Source organism: Columba livia, chromosome 21 (genome assembly GCF_036013475.1).
Source record: "Columba livia isolate bColLiv1 breed racing homer chromosome 21, bColLiv1.pat.W.v2, whole genome shotgun sequence".
In the NCBI taxonomy this organism is placed as follows: Eukaryota; Metazoa; Chordata; class Aves; order Columbiformes; family Columbidae; genus Columba; species Columba livia.
Window position 1 is genome coordinate 2,377,978 of NC_088622.1, and position 19,066 is coordinate 2,397,043.

At 55.3% G+C, this 19,066-nt stretch overlaps 1 protein-coding gene across 7 annotated transcripts in view; it reads right to left on the bottom strand.

Annotated features, from left to right (window-relative positions):
* AGRN (agrin) overlaps positions 1-19,066 on the bottom strand; it is a 94,943-nt gene that overhangs the window by 3,331 nt on the left and 72,546 nt on the right. For 3 of the 7 annotated variants that reach the window (XM_065037935.1, XM_065037937.1, XM_065037939.1), the window contains 19 exons: positions 18,954-19,059; positions 17,899-18,282; positions 17,633-17,767; positions 16,444-16,571; positions 14,685-14,799; positions 13,946-14,065; positions 13,344-13,700; positions 11,467-11,659; positions 10,730-10,945; positions 9,857-10,086; positions 9,122-9,256; positions 8,886-8,982; positions 8,013-8,177; positions 7,312-7,423; positions 6,512-6,523; positions 5,879-5,995; positions 5,287-5,476; positions 4,928-5,015; positions 837-1,061 (listed from right to left, as the gene is read on the bottom strand). In XM_065037935.1, the coding sequence (XP_064894007.1) occupies positions 837-1,061; positions 4,928-5,015; positions 5,287-5,476; positions 5,879-5,995; positions 6,512-6,523; positions 7,312-7,423; positions 8,013-8,177; positions 8,886-8,982; positions 9,122-9,256; positions 9,857-10,086; positions 10,730-10,945; positions 11,467-11,659; positions 13,344-13,700; positions 13,946-14,065; positions 14,685-14,799; positions 16,444-16,571; positions 17,633-17,767; positions 17,899-18,282; positions 18,954-19,059 (3,125 nt within the window). Of the gene's footprint in view, positions 1-836; positions 2,480-4,289; positions 4,314-4,927; positions 5,016-5,286; positions 5,477-5,878; positions 5,996-6,511; positions 6,524-7,311; positions 7,424-8,012; positions 8,178-8,885; positions 8,983-9,121; positions 9,257-9,856; positions 10,087-10,729; positions 10,946-11,466; positions 11,660-13,343; positions 13,701-13,945; positions 14,066-14,684; positions 14,800-16,443; positions 16,572-17,632; positions 17,768-17,898; positions 18,283-18,953; positions 19,060-19,066 lie in introns of those variants that run through there. The other 4 variants (XM_065037936.1, XM_065037941.1, XM_065037940.1 and 1 more) reach the window with 3 other exon arrangements.

Below are 19,066 nucleotides of genomic sequence, written 5' to 3' on the forward strand. Positions count from 1 at the left end.
GCTTTATGCTACATCCAGACACTGGGCACCATCAGCCCTTCTCCACCTGGGGAGAATCATGGAGTGGTTTGGGCTGAAGGGACCTTCCCAGCTCCCCCAGTGCCACCCCTGCCATGAGCAGGGACATCTTCACCAGCTCAGGTTGCTCAGAGCCCCGTCCAGCCTGGCCTGGGATGTCTCCAGGGATGGTTCATCCACCACCTCTCTGGCCAACCTGGGCCAGGCTCTCACCACCCTCAGGGGCAACAATTTCTTCATCATGTCCAGCCTGAAGCTCCCTCCTTTAGTTTAAAACCATCACCCCTTGTCCTATGCCAATGGGCCCTGCTAATAAGTCTGTCCCCATCTTTCTTATCAGCCCTTTTTAAGCACTGGAAGAGAAGTGGGGACCAGAGTGGTCCTTGGTGCATCACCCCCCAGGAAACACCACGCAGGTGGGGTCCAGCATCCCCCCACATCCCCAGCCCCATCACCCATCCTTCCTCCAGCCCCAGGGCAGCGATCCCCGGCACGCTGGCCATGCAACCCGCTCGCCACTCCCACCATCAATAAAAATAAAAAAGGGACATCTCAGGCTCAACAGGGACAGAATGTCAAACCCTCAGCTAGCTAAAATAAAAGGCACGAAGCTCTCATACCTCCTCGAGCGTGCCCCTTTGACATTTCCCGGAGTGTCACAACACGCACCCCTCCGACGCGGCACTGCCCACATGCCTCTCCTCTATTCTTATCCAAGTGACCCTTGAGGACCCTTGGGGACGGCCGTGACTCAGGCTCTTCAGCTCACATTTTGGCCATCCCAGAGCAACCCGCCACGGTTCTGCTCCCCTTCACACCTGTACGCTTTGATGTGAATCCACTGGTTGGTGTTGATGGGGACAGTGGATCGCAGGACGACTGGTTTGGAGCCCAGGTCGTAGATCATTTGGACGAAGCCGTCCACTATGGCCAGGGCGATGTAGTCCGATCGCTCCAGCCCCTTCCCGCTCCACAGAATCAGCCCCTGGGTGGCTTCTGTTTTGATGCTGAGTTCGAAGTGGTTTGACTGCAAAGCCTTCTCGCTGCGCATGGAGATGGGAGTTGGGGAGAAGACAGAGAAAAGTTAAAAACATGGCTAGAAAAGCAACAGGCAGCCAGTCGGCTCCTCCATCCCCAGCCAACTAGCTCACCTGCTGAGGATAACACCTTCAGCCAACCCCTGGCATCTATGCATAGGGTCCCAGTCCCTACCTGCTGCCTTTGCAATACCCCAGGTGTGCTCAGAAAGCCTGGTGCATGGCGGAGGGAGCAGATGGAAAGCTCTGAACCAGGGCACAGAACCAAAGAAACGTCCCTCTGGAGGTCTCTAACCCGGCTCCATCGCTAGATGGGGGCAGATGTGGCTCTGCCCAGCTGAGCTGGGCAACACCAGGACTGGAGCTTGTCCATCCTCCTGCTGACCCGAGCAGGGGCTGCACGGTTCTCCTGGGGAGGACATGTTTTCCCCAACACCCAGCTTGAACCTCCAATGCCTGGGGCTACCATCCCTTGCTTCTGCCCTCCATGGAGCACAACGTTCAGACACAACAACCTGGGCCAGATGTGACACAAGCCATGGTTTTGCCTCCTCATAGCAGGTGCTGAAGGAAGAGACCTGGTACGTGGGCTGGGGAACGCGAGGCGGCTGGCCCCGATCTGGCCAGCAGAAGGCTTGTCCCCACAGAACTGCCTTCGGTTTGGGAGAGGCCAGAACAAAGAGGGTTTTGTTGGCCAGGTCAGGAGTTGTTCAGCAGCAGCTCAGCTGGGTCAACCCCATCTCACTGCCCTGCTGGCAGGTGTCTGAGGTGCCACCAGGGCTGGGACACCTGGGGACCCCCACTGCCCACGTGCCATCACCACACAGCCACCAGCCCCGCAGGCATTTGCTCTGACACTGCCTCTGCTTGAGCAAAATCCAACAGGAACCCAAGGCTGGGGACTGTGAGGTGATGAGGACCCCGTATCTTGAAGGGGATGGAGACTGTCCAGAGAGGCAGAAAGCCAAGGGAGGGTTGAAATAAGTACAGGATTTCCCCCACATTTCGAGCCCCATCTTTGCTCAGTCCCTTTTGGAAGATGCAAACATCTTTGGCAACAGGTGACATTGCCACCACTCTCTTGGGATGCTCCGGGACATGCTGCTGACACATATAGACCAGACAACACAGACAGCTTTTTACTCCCAAGGGACACTGCATCCAAAGGGCTGGACAAGGGCTGTTCTGCCAAGGTAACCCTGTCTGGGTCCTCCAGGAGTGAGGGACCGGTCTTCCTCCATCTTTACCTTCACCATCTGCAGAGCTGTATCCCTTATAAATAAAAAGCCGCAGATACGGACACACACAGAACACACACAGAGACAGAGACGAGCCGAGGCAGCAACAGCAGAGCACAAGACACAAGAGCCGAAAGCCCGGCACAGACTCACCTGGGCTCCGCGGGATAGTCCAGCGCGTCGGGACTTAGATGCGGGAAGAAAGGGGAGCATGCGATAAGCGCAGGAGAGCAGAGGAGACCCTTCCTCCCCCCCGCCCCGCTCAGCACCCCAAGCTGAGAAAACCACCTGGCACGAGCAGGAAACCTCAGCCACTGTCCTCGGGACTGGGTTTTTCAAGCCAGCAAGACAAGTTTGCAAGCTTTTGCTTAGCCAGGGTGAGCACTCTAACACTGGAGGGAATACAGGGAACGCAGGGGCTCTGCAATGCTCTCCTGCATCCAGACGCGAGGAAGAAATTTTGGATGCTGAGGGTGGTGAGAGCCTGGCCCAGGTTGGCCAGAGAGGTGGTAGATGAACCATCCCTGGAGACATCCCAGGCCAGGCTGGACGGGGCTCTGAGCAACCTGAGCTGGTGAAGATGTCCCTGCTCATGGCAGGGGGGAAACTGGATGAGTTTGGAAGGTCCTTTCAACTCAATCTATTCTGTGATTCTATGACTATCAGTGTTCCTTTCCCAGCAGACCTGCAGGCAGGTCTCAGGCTGGTTCTTTGGGATGCTGCAGAATGGGCTCCATCTCGGCAGATACCTGAACGGACACGTAAAGGCTCTGAGTCAGCCTTGGGGTGCGCATGGAGAAGGGGAAACCCAGGAGTTCAGCTGTGCTGCTGGCGCTGCCTGCGAGCCTGACGCGCTACGGGCCTGGCATTACAATCCGCTTGAACTAGATGTATATATAAAAACATACGGTCGAATAAAATGTACGGGCATGTCACAGCCAGCAGAGCCCAGAACAAGCAGAACGTTAGTCCTGCCCAAGGCACACCCCGGTGTCTGGCTGGAGGCAGAAAAAGCTACTTTTTATGGGCAGTCCAGTGGGTCCCTCGGCCCTGGCAGGGCTGGTGGGTGCTGCTGCCAAACCCCAGCGGAGGGAGCTGGGGAGAAGTGCTGAGCTCCCTTGCAGGATGGGGCATGCAGAGCCAAAATAGGCTAGGAATGGTGACCTTCCCTTCGCAGAGCGCTAGGAGAGACAGGACATGAAAGTACGGGCTCATTGCAGGGACATGGCTCGTGTCTGTGCAGAGGGACAGCTGGGGATGCTGCTCCATGGCAGCTACAAGTCTCCCACTGCTGGAGGACACTGTGCAGCCTAGGAGGATGTTTGGCTCCTAAAAAACCCTTTCCAAAACACCAGAGCAACCCAGAGCCAACCCAAAGTGTTGTGAACGTGCAGCTAAGGGGCTCTGTGGCTCCCCAGGTGTTGACATGCACACATGCACGCAACTCAGGCCCCCCAGCCTCTGGCTTGCAGAACATGAGGTGAAATGGGGATGTGACAGGTAGGTATCACCCAAACTCTCCCCCGCGCAGTGGGGAATAGAGCTGCACGAAGCAGCGCTTCTCCTCCGCTCCTGCCACTCAGCAAAACAGAAACGCTGTAAATCCTGCCAAAGGGAAGAAGCCCAAGAGGAGAGGTGGTGGATGCCCCATCCCTGGAGACATCCCAGGCCAGGCCGGATGGGGCTCTGAGCAACCTGAGCTGGTGAAGATGTCCCTGCTCATGGCAGGGGTGGCACTGGGGGAGCTGGGAAGGTCCCTTCAACCCAAACTATTCTATGATTCTTTGATTCTATGATTTGGGCCCCTGTACAGCTGCCAGAGCTGGGTCAGTTCCTGTGTCTCCATCACCCTGCCCATGGCAGACCCTGGGGAAAGTGCCCCTGTTCCTCCTCAAACACATGCCCTGGGGTGGGCTGGTGGTCAGGGTGGCAATGGGAGACGTGGTGGGGGACAGATGGCTGCAGGGAGGATCTGCAGAGGGAGAACTGTACTTACGCAGGGATCTCATTGGTGAGGTGGCTTGAAAACAAAGAAACAAGGACATTGAGAAGAGACAGACAGACAGAGACCGACGAACAACAGCTTGACACAGACGCTCTCCCCAGACAAGGTGTTAGCGGGGAATCCAAGAGTGTACAAAGCAGATGGATGGAGCCTAAATCCAATACCCTGCCCCTTGCTGCACAAACAGCCCCAGGGACAATGCAGCTGGCAGACAGGTGTGGATTAAACCACAGGCAGAGCAACCTCTTCCCCAGCCCACAACCTGTTCCTGAGCACACAGGTATAGAAAAGCACCATCCAGAAGCAAGGCCACATGAACCATCTCCATGGGGAGCACTTGGCCAACTCCATCCCACTCCAAACCAGACCGTGCTAACCCCAAAAGTGGCCCACATGCTGCAGAATGAAGAGTATCCAGCCCTGAAGTTGGCCAGGCACTGATGTTGTGGGGAAAACCCTCTCTTAATAGGTAATTTTAGAGGTAAGGGCTGGAAGCAAGTGCTCATGAGCACAGTTTGCCCTGACCCTCTTTGAGACCTGCACTTGGACTCCTTCAGCCCCAGCTCTTGCTCCTGCTAACAGCCCTGACTCCTTGTTTTGACCTCGGTTCAGCTCAGCAGCCACGTTACCTCTTTGTCACGGCATTGTGGTACTCCATGTACGTCCTGCCATCAAACGCAATGGCCTCTGCATCACCGGCAGCCTTCTCAATGATCACTGCAGGTGGAAAAAAGGAGAGCTGTCAGGCAACATAACATGACCTGCCCATCCATGGAGACTAGGAACCCCCACTTTACACGAAGCATTCGTAAGAGCATTCTCTGATTCACAGCTGCACAACAGCCTGCAAATGCCACAGCTTCTTTCTCCTGCATCCCTCCCAGCAGCCACAACGAGGACAAGATGCTGTCACCAGCAGCATCATCCAAGCCATTTAATTGCCACTGGCTGGTGGGTGAGGGTCTGTGTCCTGCCCACGCAGCCTCACCTTTCTCGCAGTGCGCCCCGGAGAAGCCCCTCTGGCAGGAACACTCGTAGCTCTCGAGCCGGGGGCTGCAGGTGCCTCCGTTCTGGCAAGGGTTGGGCTTCTGGGTGCAGGGGTGGCCTCGGAAGGTGGAGATCTCGATGGCACTGCGGATGTTCTGCTCCTTCAGCACCGGCACCCCCTTGACCGAGATCTGCCAGGTGGAAGCAAGAGGATGCAGAGGAGTCACCGTCCCAGCTCTCTGTGGGGGGACAGAGCACCCTCGGGGGGGCAGGGGAGGTGGAAATCCAGCCCCAAGCCCCATGTGTTCCTGTGATGCAACTCCACCTCCCACCACTGCCACTTTTCAGCTGGTTGTGGCCCCCAGCTGCTGGGACAACCCCCTCCCAGGCTCATCCTTGCTCTCCTCCAGTGATGCTGGTGGAGATGAACCATCTCCCAGTGCAACGTTGGTGCAGATGAACCATCTCCCAGTGCAGTGTTGGTGCAGATGAACCACCTCCCAGTGCAACGTTGGTGCAGATGAACCATCTCCCAGTGCAACGTTGGTGCAGATGAACCATCTCCCAAAGAACCACCTGCCCCAGGACCTTACCCTCTGCACAGCTCCATCGAAGCTGGTGGAGATGGCAGCTGCTCGAGCCAGCTTGCTGAAATCAGGGGCTCCTCCCACGTAAAATGGCTCCTTCAAGTTCAGGAAGGTGTGAGGCACCTGGGGAGGAGAGGGGAGATTGTAAGATGGAGAATTTGTCTGGCTATCCCTAAACTGCAAGCTGAGCACTTGGCCCAGCTCTGTGGGGCTTCATGTAGCCCCGAAAACTAAGTGAACAAATATTGTTTTAGTCTCCCAAGGTGATTCTTCAGGCACAGGGTTCTCTGGGCACAGAACCGGGGTGATGCCCCCTCCTGAGTGTCCGGGGGGAACCCCAAGGCACAGTGGTGAGGCGAGGATGTGGTTATATGGACCACTAGCTAATGCTTTGTGGAGTTAACACAAGGAACATGACCGGATTAATCGAAATGCTTCCGCAACGAAATGTAACAACCGGTTGGAAATGAATGATGGGAGAGGAAACGAGTGTCTCTAATCTACAGAGATCCTAAAGCTGCTTGGTCAGACGGGAAGGGGAGTGGGTGAAACACTGAGATCTGGATGGAAAATGAAAAAAAAGAACAATGTGCCAATGGCAGATGAGATGGAGGTGCAGTGGGTTGTACTTATCTTTACCTTACGGGATTTCTGGGATCCAGACAGCAGGGAAGGGTAAAAATACAAATGAAAATCAAAGGGAGAGAGAAAAAGAGAGAGAGAGAAAGAGAAAAGGGAGATCAGTGGGTAATGTTGTAACACACAGGGCTGCAAGACCATGGTTGCAACCAGCACCCGGGGTGGCCAGGGCAGGGAAAGGGGCTGCAGGAGGTGACAGGAGGGGACGCTGCCACCCTGGGGTGACCTTTGACTGGAGAGAAGCTGGAAAAGACGAGAGTGAGGGGAGGAAGAAATCCCTTCTTTTGCAGGATTGCTGTGTAATCTCGATGCTGTGCTTCCAGGTGGATCTTAAGGATAAGCTCAGCAGCAATTGGGGCTTTTCCTGCATTTTCAGCTTCCCTGCTTGAGGGGTGGATGCAAGGAAGGGCTTCCCTTGGCTGCAAGGGTGCCTGTGTACTGGTCCCAGTACAGGGAGGCTTGAAAAGCTGCACAAAGGTGTGTGTGTGTGTGTGTGCATGTGTGCAAGGGGGGCTCGAACAAATGCATCCCCAAGACCAAGGCCCCAGGAATCAGGGATGCGTGTCGCTGGCGAAGGGGCTGCAGCTCTGTGAGCGGTGCTGGGGGATGAGAAGGCAGGAAGAGCTGGAAGATGTGTCCTACAGCACCAGCAGAGCAGCTACGAGGGGCTGGCAAGATCTTGCCCGTTCCTCCTGCACCCTAAGTCATGCACCATAGGGGTTAAAAGCCCAAGAGTCTGAGAACTTCTCAGAAGCTCAGGGCTGGAAGCCCCAAGAGCTCTCTCTGGTCCATCGACTTACCGGCGACTCTCCCATCACCCTCTCGCCATTGTTGATCCTCATGACGCCTTTGCGCCCGTTCCTCTCCAACAAGACGCTTATCCAGGTGTTGAGGGGAACCGGCTCTTTGCTCCTGGTGGTGAGAAGGGAGGAGAAGACACGTGGGTGAGAGATCTGCTCTCAACACCTGCAAATGCAGCGCTGGAGACCTCCCCTGCGCAACGTGGGCTGCCCAGGCCACCGTGGCTTGAGTAGCTGGGGCTTCCCCAGCTCACGGATTCACTGACATCCCAGAATTAGCCTGGGGAAGGGGCACAAGCCAAGGCAGACCCAGCTCTTCCCCATCCCACAACTGACCAAGAGCCATCTCTGCAAACAGCTGAGGCCACTAGGAAGCCTGTCCCCAATCATAGCATCATTTTGGCTGGAAAAGCCCCTCAAGATCATCGATCCCAACCATTAACCCAACCCTGGCACTAACCCACGTCCCTGAGAACCTCATCTCTGTGTCTGTTCAACCCCTCCAGGGATGGTGACTCCACCACCGCCCTGGGCATCCTGTTCCAATGCCCAACAGCCCCCTCCAGGGAGAAATTTTTCCGTATTCCTTATGGTTTTCTGGTGATGGGAACTCAAAGCTAGCGCTGGACACTGACAGCCACCACTGTCCCTCTCCTGCCCCTGCTGTCACCACCACCCTGAGGAGCAGGTCCCCATCCTACCTGAGCACAGCTGCCCCTTTGCCCAGGTCATATCTGTACTCCAGGTAACCATCATGTAAAGCCAGAGAGACAAAGTCCCCTTTGCCATCTGTCTTCTGGCCGTTGTAGAAGATCATGCCGCTGGGATTCTTGGCCAGAAACACGACTTCTATGGACATTTTGTCCCTGAGGAGAGAAGGATTATGGATACCCTCCAATCCAGCTGCCCACGTACTCTCTTCCTCTGTGTCCCAAGCCCTGGGAAGACCTCTGCCAGCATGGGATGTGCTATGGCAGGGAGATGCCACCCCTGTGGGACACCTTTGCCAGGTAAGAGATACACCTGCCGCGGTCAGGATACCACTTTGTGGTGCTTGCTGTTGTTGGGGCATGGTGATGCTGGACAAAACCTCCAGCAGACGAAAGGGACAATCTCTAAGGTCAGCCAGCATGTGACAGGTGAGGCTTAGAACACGAGGTAGAATCATAGAATAGAATAGAATCATAGAATCATTTCATTTGGAAGAGACCCTCAGGATCATCAAGTCCAACCATAACCCAACTCTAGCACTAACCCGTGTCCCTAAGAACCTCATCTAAACACTTTTTAAACCTCTCCAGGGATGGTGACTCCACCGCTTCCCTGGGCAACCTGTTCCAATGCATGACAACCTTTTCCGGGAAGAATTTTTTCCTAATATCCAATCTAAATCTCCCCTGGGGCAACTTGAGGCCACTTCCTCTCGTCCTATCACTTGCTACTTGGGAGAAGAGACCGACACCCTCCATGCTACAACCTCCTTTCAGGCAGTTGTAGACAGCGATAAGGTCTCCCCAAATCAGATGATGCAGGTGATGCATTCACCCACCACTCTCCTGATCCCTGGAACTTACTGCAGGTCAGGAACAAAGCTCTGCAGCCCATTCAGCTCCAGGTAGGAGAAGCCATTGAACTCGGGGAGGAAGGGCACGGTGTGGTCCTGCTCGGTCACTGGGTATAAACAAGGGAACGGTGAGGAAGAGGAGACACAACAGCCGGAGCCACAGCAGGCGAAGCCTCCTGGACCCCCCGGCTGGGAGAAATCAGCATCCGCAGTTTCACCCCCTCCCCAGCTCCGCTCCCGTCCCACCTCGCTCGCAGAAGTCCCCTTCCCGGCCCATGGGACAGGCGCACAGGGCCCCCCCCTCCGGCAGCACCAGGCAGGTGGCAGAGACGTGGCAGGGAGATGGGTCGCAGGGGTTCCTCTCGTCAGCACACGTGGGGCCTGCAGCAGAAAAAGCACCTTGTCAGGTCAGCGGCTCAAACCAACAACCACTGGGCACAACTCAGCCGGAGTGTCTCTGGTGTCCCCTGATGCCCTGCCAGCCTTTGGCTCCTGTCTCAGGTTGGGTTCCCAAGAAGCCACCCCGCAGTGGAACCCGCAAATGGCAGATGATGCCCTGGCCAGTCTAGGCAACCTAAAATGCAAGGGGAAATTTATTTTGTGCATGAGAACGAACAGATCCTGGCCCTTTTCTGCATATAGAATAATCACGGAATCATTTTATTTGAGGAAGAGATCCTCAAAATCATCGAGTCCATCCATTAACCCAACCCTGGCACCAACCCGTGTCCCCAAGAACCTCATCTCTCTGGCTGTTAAACCCCTCCAGGGATGGAGACCCTTCACCAGCTCCGTTGCCCTTCTCTGAACTTGCTCCAGCACCTCAAAGTCTTTCTTGTGAGGGGCCCAAAACTGAGCCCAGGATTCTTCCTCCAGCCCACGTCCCTCCCCACTGCAGCTCATCATATCAGCCCCAGAGGCTCTGGGACCCCTCAGGGGGATCAGGCCCCCCAGCAATGTTCTGCAGCCCCCTCCCCGTACCGGTGTAGGTGTGGAGACACTCGCAGTGGAACATCTCTGCCTCCTTGACGTGGCAGATGCCCCCATGGTGACAGGGGTTGGGGTGACAGGGGTCGTTGCCGCACTCGCCCACCCCGCTGCCATACAGCACGTCGCTGCCTTTCTCCCGCAGGTCGTACATCTGGTTGTTGACATCCAGGAGGCGGATGCAGCCCTTCAGACCCGTCGTAACTGTGGTCCGATCTGCCACCCTGTGGGGACAGAGGACAAGGTGGGTGGGGGTTTTGTCCCCGAGGACAAAAACACAGAGGGTCTCGGAGCATCTGGGTCAGGCTGTGCTCATGAACAGGGTGCTAAGAGCCTCCCCGCTCCACAACATTCACCCAGACACCACCTGGAGCAGGGATGCAGCCACTATGGATGCTCTGCCTGCAGCAGATCACAGAATCACAGAATCATTTTGGTTGGAAAAGCCCCTCAGGATCATCGAGTTCAACTATAATCCAACCCTGGCACTGCTCCATGTCCCTGAGAACCTCAGCTCTGCATCTGTTCAACCGCTCCAGGGATGGTGACTCCAGCACTGCCCTGGGCAGCCTGCTCCAATGCCCCACAGCCCTTTGGGGAAGAAATTTTTCCTAAATCCAACCTCAAACTCCCCTGGCGCAACTTGAGGCCATCTCCTTTTGTCTTATCATTTGTTCCTTGGAAGCAGAGCCTGACCCCCCTGGCTCCAAGATCCTTTCAGGCAGTTCAGAGATCAGAAGGTCTCCCCTCAGCTCCTGTTCTCCAGCTGAATCCCCCAGCTCCCTCAGCCGCTCCCATCACACTTGTGCTCCAGCCCCTTCCCTTCCCCGAACTCTCCCAGCACCAGGACCGCGCCCCAGCACTCACGCCGCCATCTGATCCTCCGGCACTCCCCCGATGAAGAGGTCGGTGTCGAGGTTGAGCCCGTCGGTGCCGGTGGGGCTCTCCCCGCTGACATGGGGCTCCCCGTCCACGGACAGCACGCCGCTGCGCCGGTTGCGGTTCACCACCAACTGGTGCCACCTGCCAGGCTCAACGCGGACCTTGCTGGTGATGATGCCTGTGCCAGAGCCGGTGTTAAACCTGGAGGAGAGGAAGGGGAGGCTCGTGTCTGTGTCACCCTGCAGAAAGGTGGCATCTGTACCATGGCATGGGGGCTGCTGTGTACCAGGGAGCCCCCATCCCTCCCCACCAGAACTAATCAGGACTTTGCAGTCTCCAGAGGTCTCCACCTCACCTCATTTTGAATCTGCACCTTTGGCTTTTGGAACGGGGGAAAATAAAATCATTTCAGCTCAGATTTCTGGGGCCTTTCTCCCTTTCTTTCCCCCCGCCAGCATTTCTTTTCCCAGCAGTGCCAAAAAAAGACCTCTCACTTGCTGGGAAAAAAAAAAAATCAACTTCCCACACCTTTTAGATTTTCAATTTCAAACTGAAATAAGTGAATTAACTCTGTTGAGAAGTATCCCTTTAACACTGGAAAAAAATGCAGCTCCTTTTCTTGTTAATTGGATGCTACTGTTTCTTAGCCTGCACATTCGAGCCCAGCATCCTCCCGCTGTTCTGCAAGGACCGTTCTGCTCCTCGTCCTCCACAGCACCCACCTGAGCTCCACGAAGCCGCCGACCAGCGCCAGGGAGATGAAGTCTTTGCCGCGGTTCTGGCCGTTGTAGAGCAGCAGCCCGCTGAGCTCCACCGTGCGGAACTCCATGGCGATGCGCACCGTGTGGTACGCCTTCATCATCTTGAAGGCCAGGTAGGACTTGCCACCGAAGCTGGGGATGAAGTACCTGATAGCTGCAAGAGCCAGGGGTGAGAGGAGGGAAGAGGGGATGGAAGAGGAGCCCAGGGAGCAGATAAAAGCCTGACATGGGCCTGTGGACACTCTCCTACATGTGCAAGCAAAGAGAGCTCTTGTGAAAGGGTAGAAAGAAGCTCCAGTGCAGTTATCCCCAGTCACCGCCTCCTAGACACACATACCAGCAGCAACCAACCCGTCTCGTGTTGGCATGCCCCCCAAATATTGCTCCCGGGCTTTAGAGATCTGCGGTATTGCTCCCCAGTGCTTGGCTTTCCTGGTGTCCCAGTCAGCCCCTCCAAGGACCAGTGCTGCTGGTCCTCTCCATGCCCAGTGCCACATCCCCTGTGCCCCACGCTGAGCTCTGCTGCACACACAGCTCCTCCCGGCTCCGCTTCCCTGCTCCTCAGATAATTTTTATCTGTTCTCCCAGGATCCCACATGACAGATTTGCATTCATTACCCCAGGCTTTTATTTATTGCAGCTGAGATCTTCCAAGGGATCTAATAAAATGAACAGGACGAGACACCCGCATCCAGTTCCAGCTTTGAGTGCTCCAACTTAAGGCTTTAGGGACAAAGCTTTTCAGGTATAAGCGCTCACAACCAGCCCAGAGCACACCAGTGACACCAGTGGGAGCTCCCAGTAAATACCAACAGCTGTGGTGAAGCCGGCTGCCAGCCTGCAGCTGTTTGCTAAGCAGCTCTGAGCACCAGGGAGCAGAGAATTATCAGGACACAACTCCTTGTGTTTGAGGGGACAGATAGTACCTGCCTCTCCGCTATTCTAACCAGCGGTCACCAGCTGCGGGAGCTGTGAGTGACAATGCCACAAGCTGAGATGAAAACGCAGATCACAATCCCGATGCTTCAGGGCACTGGTGTATCAGAAGTGCAGCCAGCAAGAAGCTGCTCCTGAACCTTCTTACCCTGCAGCACAGTTTATGTACAACCTGTTCTTGGCTGAGCTAAGAAACACCGTTAAATGGAGCCCTGCAGAACCTCCTGCTGGGTGTGCATGTATCACCAACCAGTCCAAGATGTCTGCTGAAGTACAGATGGACACTGGATGGGTCACACTGTGCAAAGCCTCAGCCCTGGTTTTGCCCAGCAGCACAGGCTTTGGGAGAACAGGTCAGAAAAGGGGCAGCTGCAAAGCAAAGGTTCCCAGGGGTGTCCCCACAGCATCCTCAGCTGGAGCCTCCAGGTGGAACCCAAAGTTCCAAGAGATGTGGTTCACCTGTCTGTGCTGTCCCTGCTCTCGCCATCCTATGGCTGTGAGCTCTGCTACCAGCATCATAGAATCAGGGAACAGTTTGGTTGGAAGGACTTTCCAAGCTCCACTAGTCCCACCTGCCATGAGCAGGGACATCTTCACCAGCTCAGGTTGCTCAGAGCCCCATCCAGCCTGGCCAGGGATGGTTCATCCACCACCTCTCTGGCCAACCTGGGCCAGGGCTTCTTCCTCATGTCCAGCCTGAATCTCCCTCCTTTAGTTTAAAACCATCACCCCTTGTCCTATCACAACAAGCCCTGCTCAAAAGTCTGTCCCCATCTATCTTATTGGCCCATTTAAGTACAGAAAGGCCACAATAAGGTCTCCCCAGAGGCTTCTCCTCTTCTCCAGGCTGAACACCCCAGCTCCCCCTGCAGACCCATGCCCAGCAGCCCACGGGCACATACGTTTCTCGCAGACGGCTCCTCCTTTGCCTGCCGGGCAGCTGCAGGTGAATTCCTTCCCATCGTCCTCGCAGGTGCCGCCGTGCAGGCAGGGGTGGGAGTCGCAGGGCCGGGCGGGTTTCTTGGTGACGGGTGGCAGGCGGGTGGGCTTCCTGCGGGTGGTGGCCGGCAGGGTGGACGGGGGTCTCCTGGTGCTCACGGCGACTGCCACCTTACTGCTGGCTCGGCCGGCGGCATCCGGGCGCAGGACATGGACTGTGGTGGCAGCGGCGGCCGTGGTGTACCGGCGGGTGGTGGCGGGGGCCATGGTGGTGGCCGTAGTTGTGGTGACAGTCGTGGTGAAGAGCCTGGGGATCCAGTCTGAAACACAGCGAAAAGTGGGTGGAAACTGATGCTTTGCAACCCTCTCTGGGGACAGGGAAAGCCACTGGGGTTTTTGGGGTGAGATGGCAGCAGAAAGGCTCAGATGGATGGTTCTCCCAGGCTACAGTGGACTCAAAAACCCAAGGGCCCTCTCTCATCTGCTCCCTGGTCCCCAGGGCTCCTGCAGGACCAGAGGAGCCAGCCTCCTTGTTTGAAAGCCTCAAACAAGAGAGAGGGCTCACCAAAGTCCATGAACTTGACATGTTCCTGCTGGGGCTTCTTCACCAGAATGGTCTTCTTCTTGGAAGCTTTGATCTGCCTCAGCAGGGCCCCTTGGACATCAGCTGCCGTGTAGGAAGTGGCTGATCGTAGCCAGGGGAAAGAAGAAAGGCAAGAGTGAAGATGCAGACCTGCCTGGCAGTTCCCCCCTCATGACCTCCCCATGATGGACCCACATTTATAGAATCATTTTGGTTGGAAACGACCTTTAAGATCATCAAGTCCAACCATTAACTCAGCACTGCCAAGTCCACCACTACCCCATGTCCCTGAGAACCTCATCTCAATGTCTGTCTGTTCAACCCCTCCAGGGATGGTGACTCTACCACTGCCCTGGGCAGCCTGTTCCAATGCCCAACAGCCCTTTGGGGAAGAAATCATTCCCAAGATCCAACTCCAACCTCCCCTGGTGCAACTTGAGGCCATTTCTTCCTGTCCTATCACTTGTTACACGGGAGAAATAACAGCTGCTCCCCATCAGACTTGTGCTCCAGCCCCTCACCAGCTCCATTGCCCTTATCTGAACTCACTCCAGTAATTATTATTCCTTTCCTTAGAAAAATGCTTCCAGGCACCAGCTTAGGGTGCAGCTCCTCCCATCTGTTGATTCTGCTGGAGGGAACACATATCCCCAGCAAATTTTAATAAGGTTCTTCTGTGTTCATTTCTGCACGTGTGTTTCAGCACCGAGAAGGCTCTTACCTGGGTCAAAGTGGGACTCCACGATGACACGGACAGCGCTGCTCTGCCCCAGGTCTCGGACACGGATGCTCTTGAAATCCTTCTTCACGTCGGAGTTGCGGAAAAGCTCATCCAGCTAGTTCAGTCGGAGGTGAAGGAGGAAAGATAAACCAATTAACGGGGACATCCTGGGACATGGGCCCTTTTGGTAAAAGATCTTGAGTCTCAGTGACTCCTGAGCTATCCCCATTGTAGCTGTGGAGAAGAGCAGAACAGAGCCAGACCACAGACACCTCGCAGTTCATGCAAGGATTTTCTATTGTATGGCAGCTAAGTCTTACTGATCTCTTCTAAAGCTGCATAAACCTGCTTAGGCCCTTTGGAAAATCCCATAAGGCACCGTTCTGCATCTTTAAGTACCCGACTGCCTTTTAAAACTTGGCTCTCAGGCATTGCAGGATTTGTCTGAAGTCACATGAAGGTGACAGTGACAGTCCGAGGCTTACAGCGAGTCAGTTAAAACTGACTGATGGTCCTGTGGTACAATCTTCCCCTATAAATTCAGGTATAATGATCTCAGAGGGGTAAAGAAGCATCACTCCTGCCTTCTCAGAGGGAAAAATGGATGAACCAGTGAATGAAGCTTTTATATGCGTGTTTGGATCCTCAGATAGAAGCCACTGCCGTATCGGGAAATATTGCTATTGTGATACCGAACTGCGTGGACCATATGGTCCATATGCCAGGCACACATCTGCTTATACAACTGTACTTGCCAACTTCTAAATACAGCTTGGAACAAGCTCTAAATATGTTAATCTCCTTGCGATGATGCTTTGTATTTGCTGTGCCACGCTACAGTATAATGTTGCTATCCCCACCCAGCACTTCCTTGGCAGGTCCATATGTACACATACATACACAGATGTACACATTGCCACGCAAAGTCCGCCTCCTCCAAGAGCTGGCAATGCAGAGGGGTTCTCCTGAAGGGTGGGAGACTGGATTTACACCAGCAGCTTCCCAGCTCGTGTGGCTGAACTGGAGGGGCAAAGGGGTTTTGGACACGTTTTTGTCTAAGGGTTTTTAATAGAGATAAGGACACTTTGGGAAATCCAGGGTGTTAAGGCAGGACCTTTTGTCTGAACAGCCCCACCACCAAGATCAAGCTGGAAAATTGATAATTTTTGAGCCGGTGCACAATAAATGATGGAACCCACTGACACAGCACGTGATAGAGGTCAGTAACGCACATAGATGGGAGAAATTCAGAGGGAACCTCCTTGACAGAGCTGGTGCATCATCTCCTTCCACTCCATGGAAATACTGGCCCTGGCAATAAACCATGTTTGCTCCTAATATGGAGCAATGCTCCTCCAAAGCACTTGACACATTTTGCAGGTAGGTATCTGTGCTCTCAGGGCCTCCCCAAAAGCCATCGCAAACAAAAAGGCAAAGCAGCAGGAAATGCAAAAATGTGGTTTCCATGGTGAGACATCAGGAACGGTGCTCAGAAATGTGACAGCCCTTGGTCCCTGTTTTGGTGGGGTGGCTGGAAGGAGCTCAGCGGGCAGGAGAATGCGTGAGAATAGGACTGTGCTTCTGGAAGTGAATATTTGGGGTTTAGTCACCTGTCCAGCACAGACAGTGGGCAGGGTCCTCTCTCCTTTCACCAAGGCCAGAAGAGTCCTAACCAGACCCAGGAGTTGGACATGATGATCCTTGTGGGTTCCTTCCAACTCAGGACATTCTACGAATCTATGAAACACAAAGGACTCACCGCACTTTCGATGCTCCTGGCCGTCTCGCCAAAGAGCTCTGACTTGGGGTCAGCCATCTCAGGGGTGTAGAACAGCTCCTGGCCTTCCACCTCCTCCAAGATGAGGACTCCTTGGAAGACTTTGGTAGCTATGGGAGGGAGGGCAGACAAGACAAACGCCTTTAGTGGGCTGGTGGGCAAGGGGACAGACGTGTGGCTGGGAGCGTTGGAGTCCCTGGGGTTGTAAAGGGGGATGGCAGTGTGCGGGTAGTGCCAGTGTTGGGGTTAGTCTGGATGGGTCTGCGCCATGGGGGATTAGTATCAAGAGGGTGCTGGAGCAGATGGCAAAGACCAGGCTGGAGATGGCAGCTTTTACCAGACGGTTTCCTCTGAGCTCCGGCCCGGAGAGCAGCCCCCCTGCTCCGGCTGAGTAACGAGAGAAAGACGTTAAACAGAGCACATAGTCAACACAGCAGGATCGGACACGGGCATGCAAACAGGGGGAGAAACGTGGACTCTAGACAAGAAGACCTGTGTTGGGAGAGGGAAGCAGGGACCCTGCTCGCGAACAGCCTTACAAAACCAAACCGAAGCTGCAAGAGGGACCCAAGGCATGATTCCCTTCCAGGGAGCTACAGGAGGGCAGAGGCAGCGACAGAAAGATCCCTGCTGTCCTTTCATGGGTTAAAAGGAGAACGCAGTGTTCAGAGGAAAAGGGGATGTCCTGCTGGAAACCCCAAGGAACAGGGACAGTTAAGAAGGACCTCAGTGAGGAAACACCTGGGAGACAGCCCCAGAGCAACAACGTAACTAGATGCATATACCAGGCAACCTGACCAACACAGGTGGCTCTGTGTTTCCTCAACACGGACTGTGAGCGGACAAGACAGATCCCACCAAAGTCACGAGAGCCACGTGCACCCCCGGGAACCACAGCATGAGCCGGAGGAGCTCAGAGTCCCCAGGAATTGGTCCTGGTCTGCCCAGCTCCCTTTACAGCCATCAACATGGATAAAATGGGAATCCAAGCAATTCCCGCATCCCCCCAGTGCAGCCGTCAGCTCTGCAGAAGCCTGAGCAAAACACTGGCCGAACAGTTGTAGAAGTCAAGGAAGAAAGCGGTCACCTAAGTGAAGAGAACTGCAGAACACAAGAGCTCAGTGTGACTCCTGACCGCCCAAAGGGAGCCCAGCCCCGAGGACAAACTCACCTGGACAGTTGCTGCCTTCGGCATCAGCAGCCGCCGTCTTGCCGTCCGAGCAGCATCCCAACGGCGTGTTGTAACACGTCGCCCTCTCGATGGCTGGGGTGGATGTTACCTGGTTTTCCTCCACCTCCTCTTCCCCTGCAAGGCATTAAGGGGAGCATCCACCAGCAGGAGGCAAGAGAACAAGCCTGAGACACAGCTTCATCTCATCCTGACACACAGGGGGTGGTTCAGCCCACGACCTGCCGAGACCAAGAAGCACAACTCACCAGCAGAACCTGCCCCGCTCGACTCCTGGTCTCCACTGGCGCCCATCTCTTGGTCTCCGCTCCCTTCTGCGCTGCCTGACTCAGCGTAGGCCGGCTGGCTGGTGGCCAGGACCACCGGTGCGGTGGAGAGCGGCCGGACCGTGGTCTGAGATGCCCCGTGGGTCACCCACGGTGTGGTGGCTGGTCTGGCAGTCGTGATGCGCCTCGTTGTAGGGTGACCTCTTTCTGTAGGCTTGGCTTCCAACAGCAGGGAGGTGGTAGCCAGCTCGGTGGGTTCTGGAGCCCGGGTGGTGAACCGCAATGGTGGAGGAAGGATTAATTTGTCCAAGGGCAGCGTGGGCAGTGGTGTGGGTGGTGCGGTGTGGCTTGTGTGAGTGATGGACTCTGAAAGGAGCAGGAAGGTGGAGTGGGTAAGGAGGGACAGGTCTGGGAAAGGCTGCCCATGAGACTGGGAAGGATGTTGCAATCCCTCAGGCACTTGCCTAGAGCAATGCATCTGCTCTGCCATGAGGGGTCACAGCACAGTCATAGAATCAGAGAACAGTTTGTGTTGAAGGGACCTCCTCAGCTCCCCCATTGCCCCCCCTGCCATGAGCAGGGACATCTTCACCAGCTCAGGGTGCTCAGAGCCCCGTCCAGCCTGGCCTGGGATGTCTCCAGGGATGGTTCATCCACTACCTCTCTGGCCAACCTGGGCCAGGGTTTCTTCCTCATGTCCAGCCTGAATCTCCCTCCTCTAGTTTAAAACCCCTTGTCCAATCACAACAGGTCCTGCTCAAAAGTCTGTCCCCAGCTTTCTTATTGGCCCCTTTTAAGCATGGAAAGGCTGCAATAAGGTCTCTCCCGAGCTTCTCTTCTTCAGCTGAACATCCCAACTCTCTCAGCCTGTCCCACAGCAGAGCTGTTCCAGCCCTGGATCATTTCTGTGGCTCCTCTGGACCTTCTCCAACAGGTCCATGTCTGTCCTATGCTGAGGAACCACAGATGAAGGCACCTAGACCCGGGTTCAGTGTCACAGCAGAGAGCTGGAACTGTCCCCAGCCGTGGACACTCACCATGGCACTGCCCCATGTGCTTCACCGTGATGACCTGCCCCTGCCGACAGGCGATGGTCTGCAGCTGGCACTGGTCCCCATAGGTGACACCATCAGAGCCACACACCTGGGAG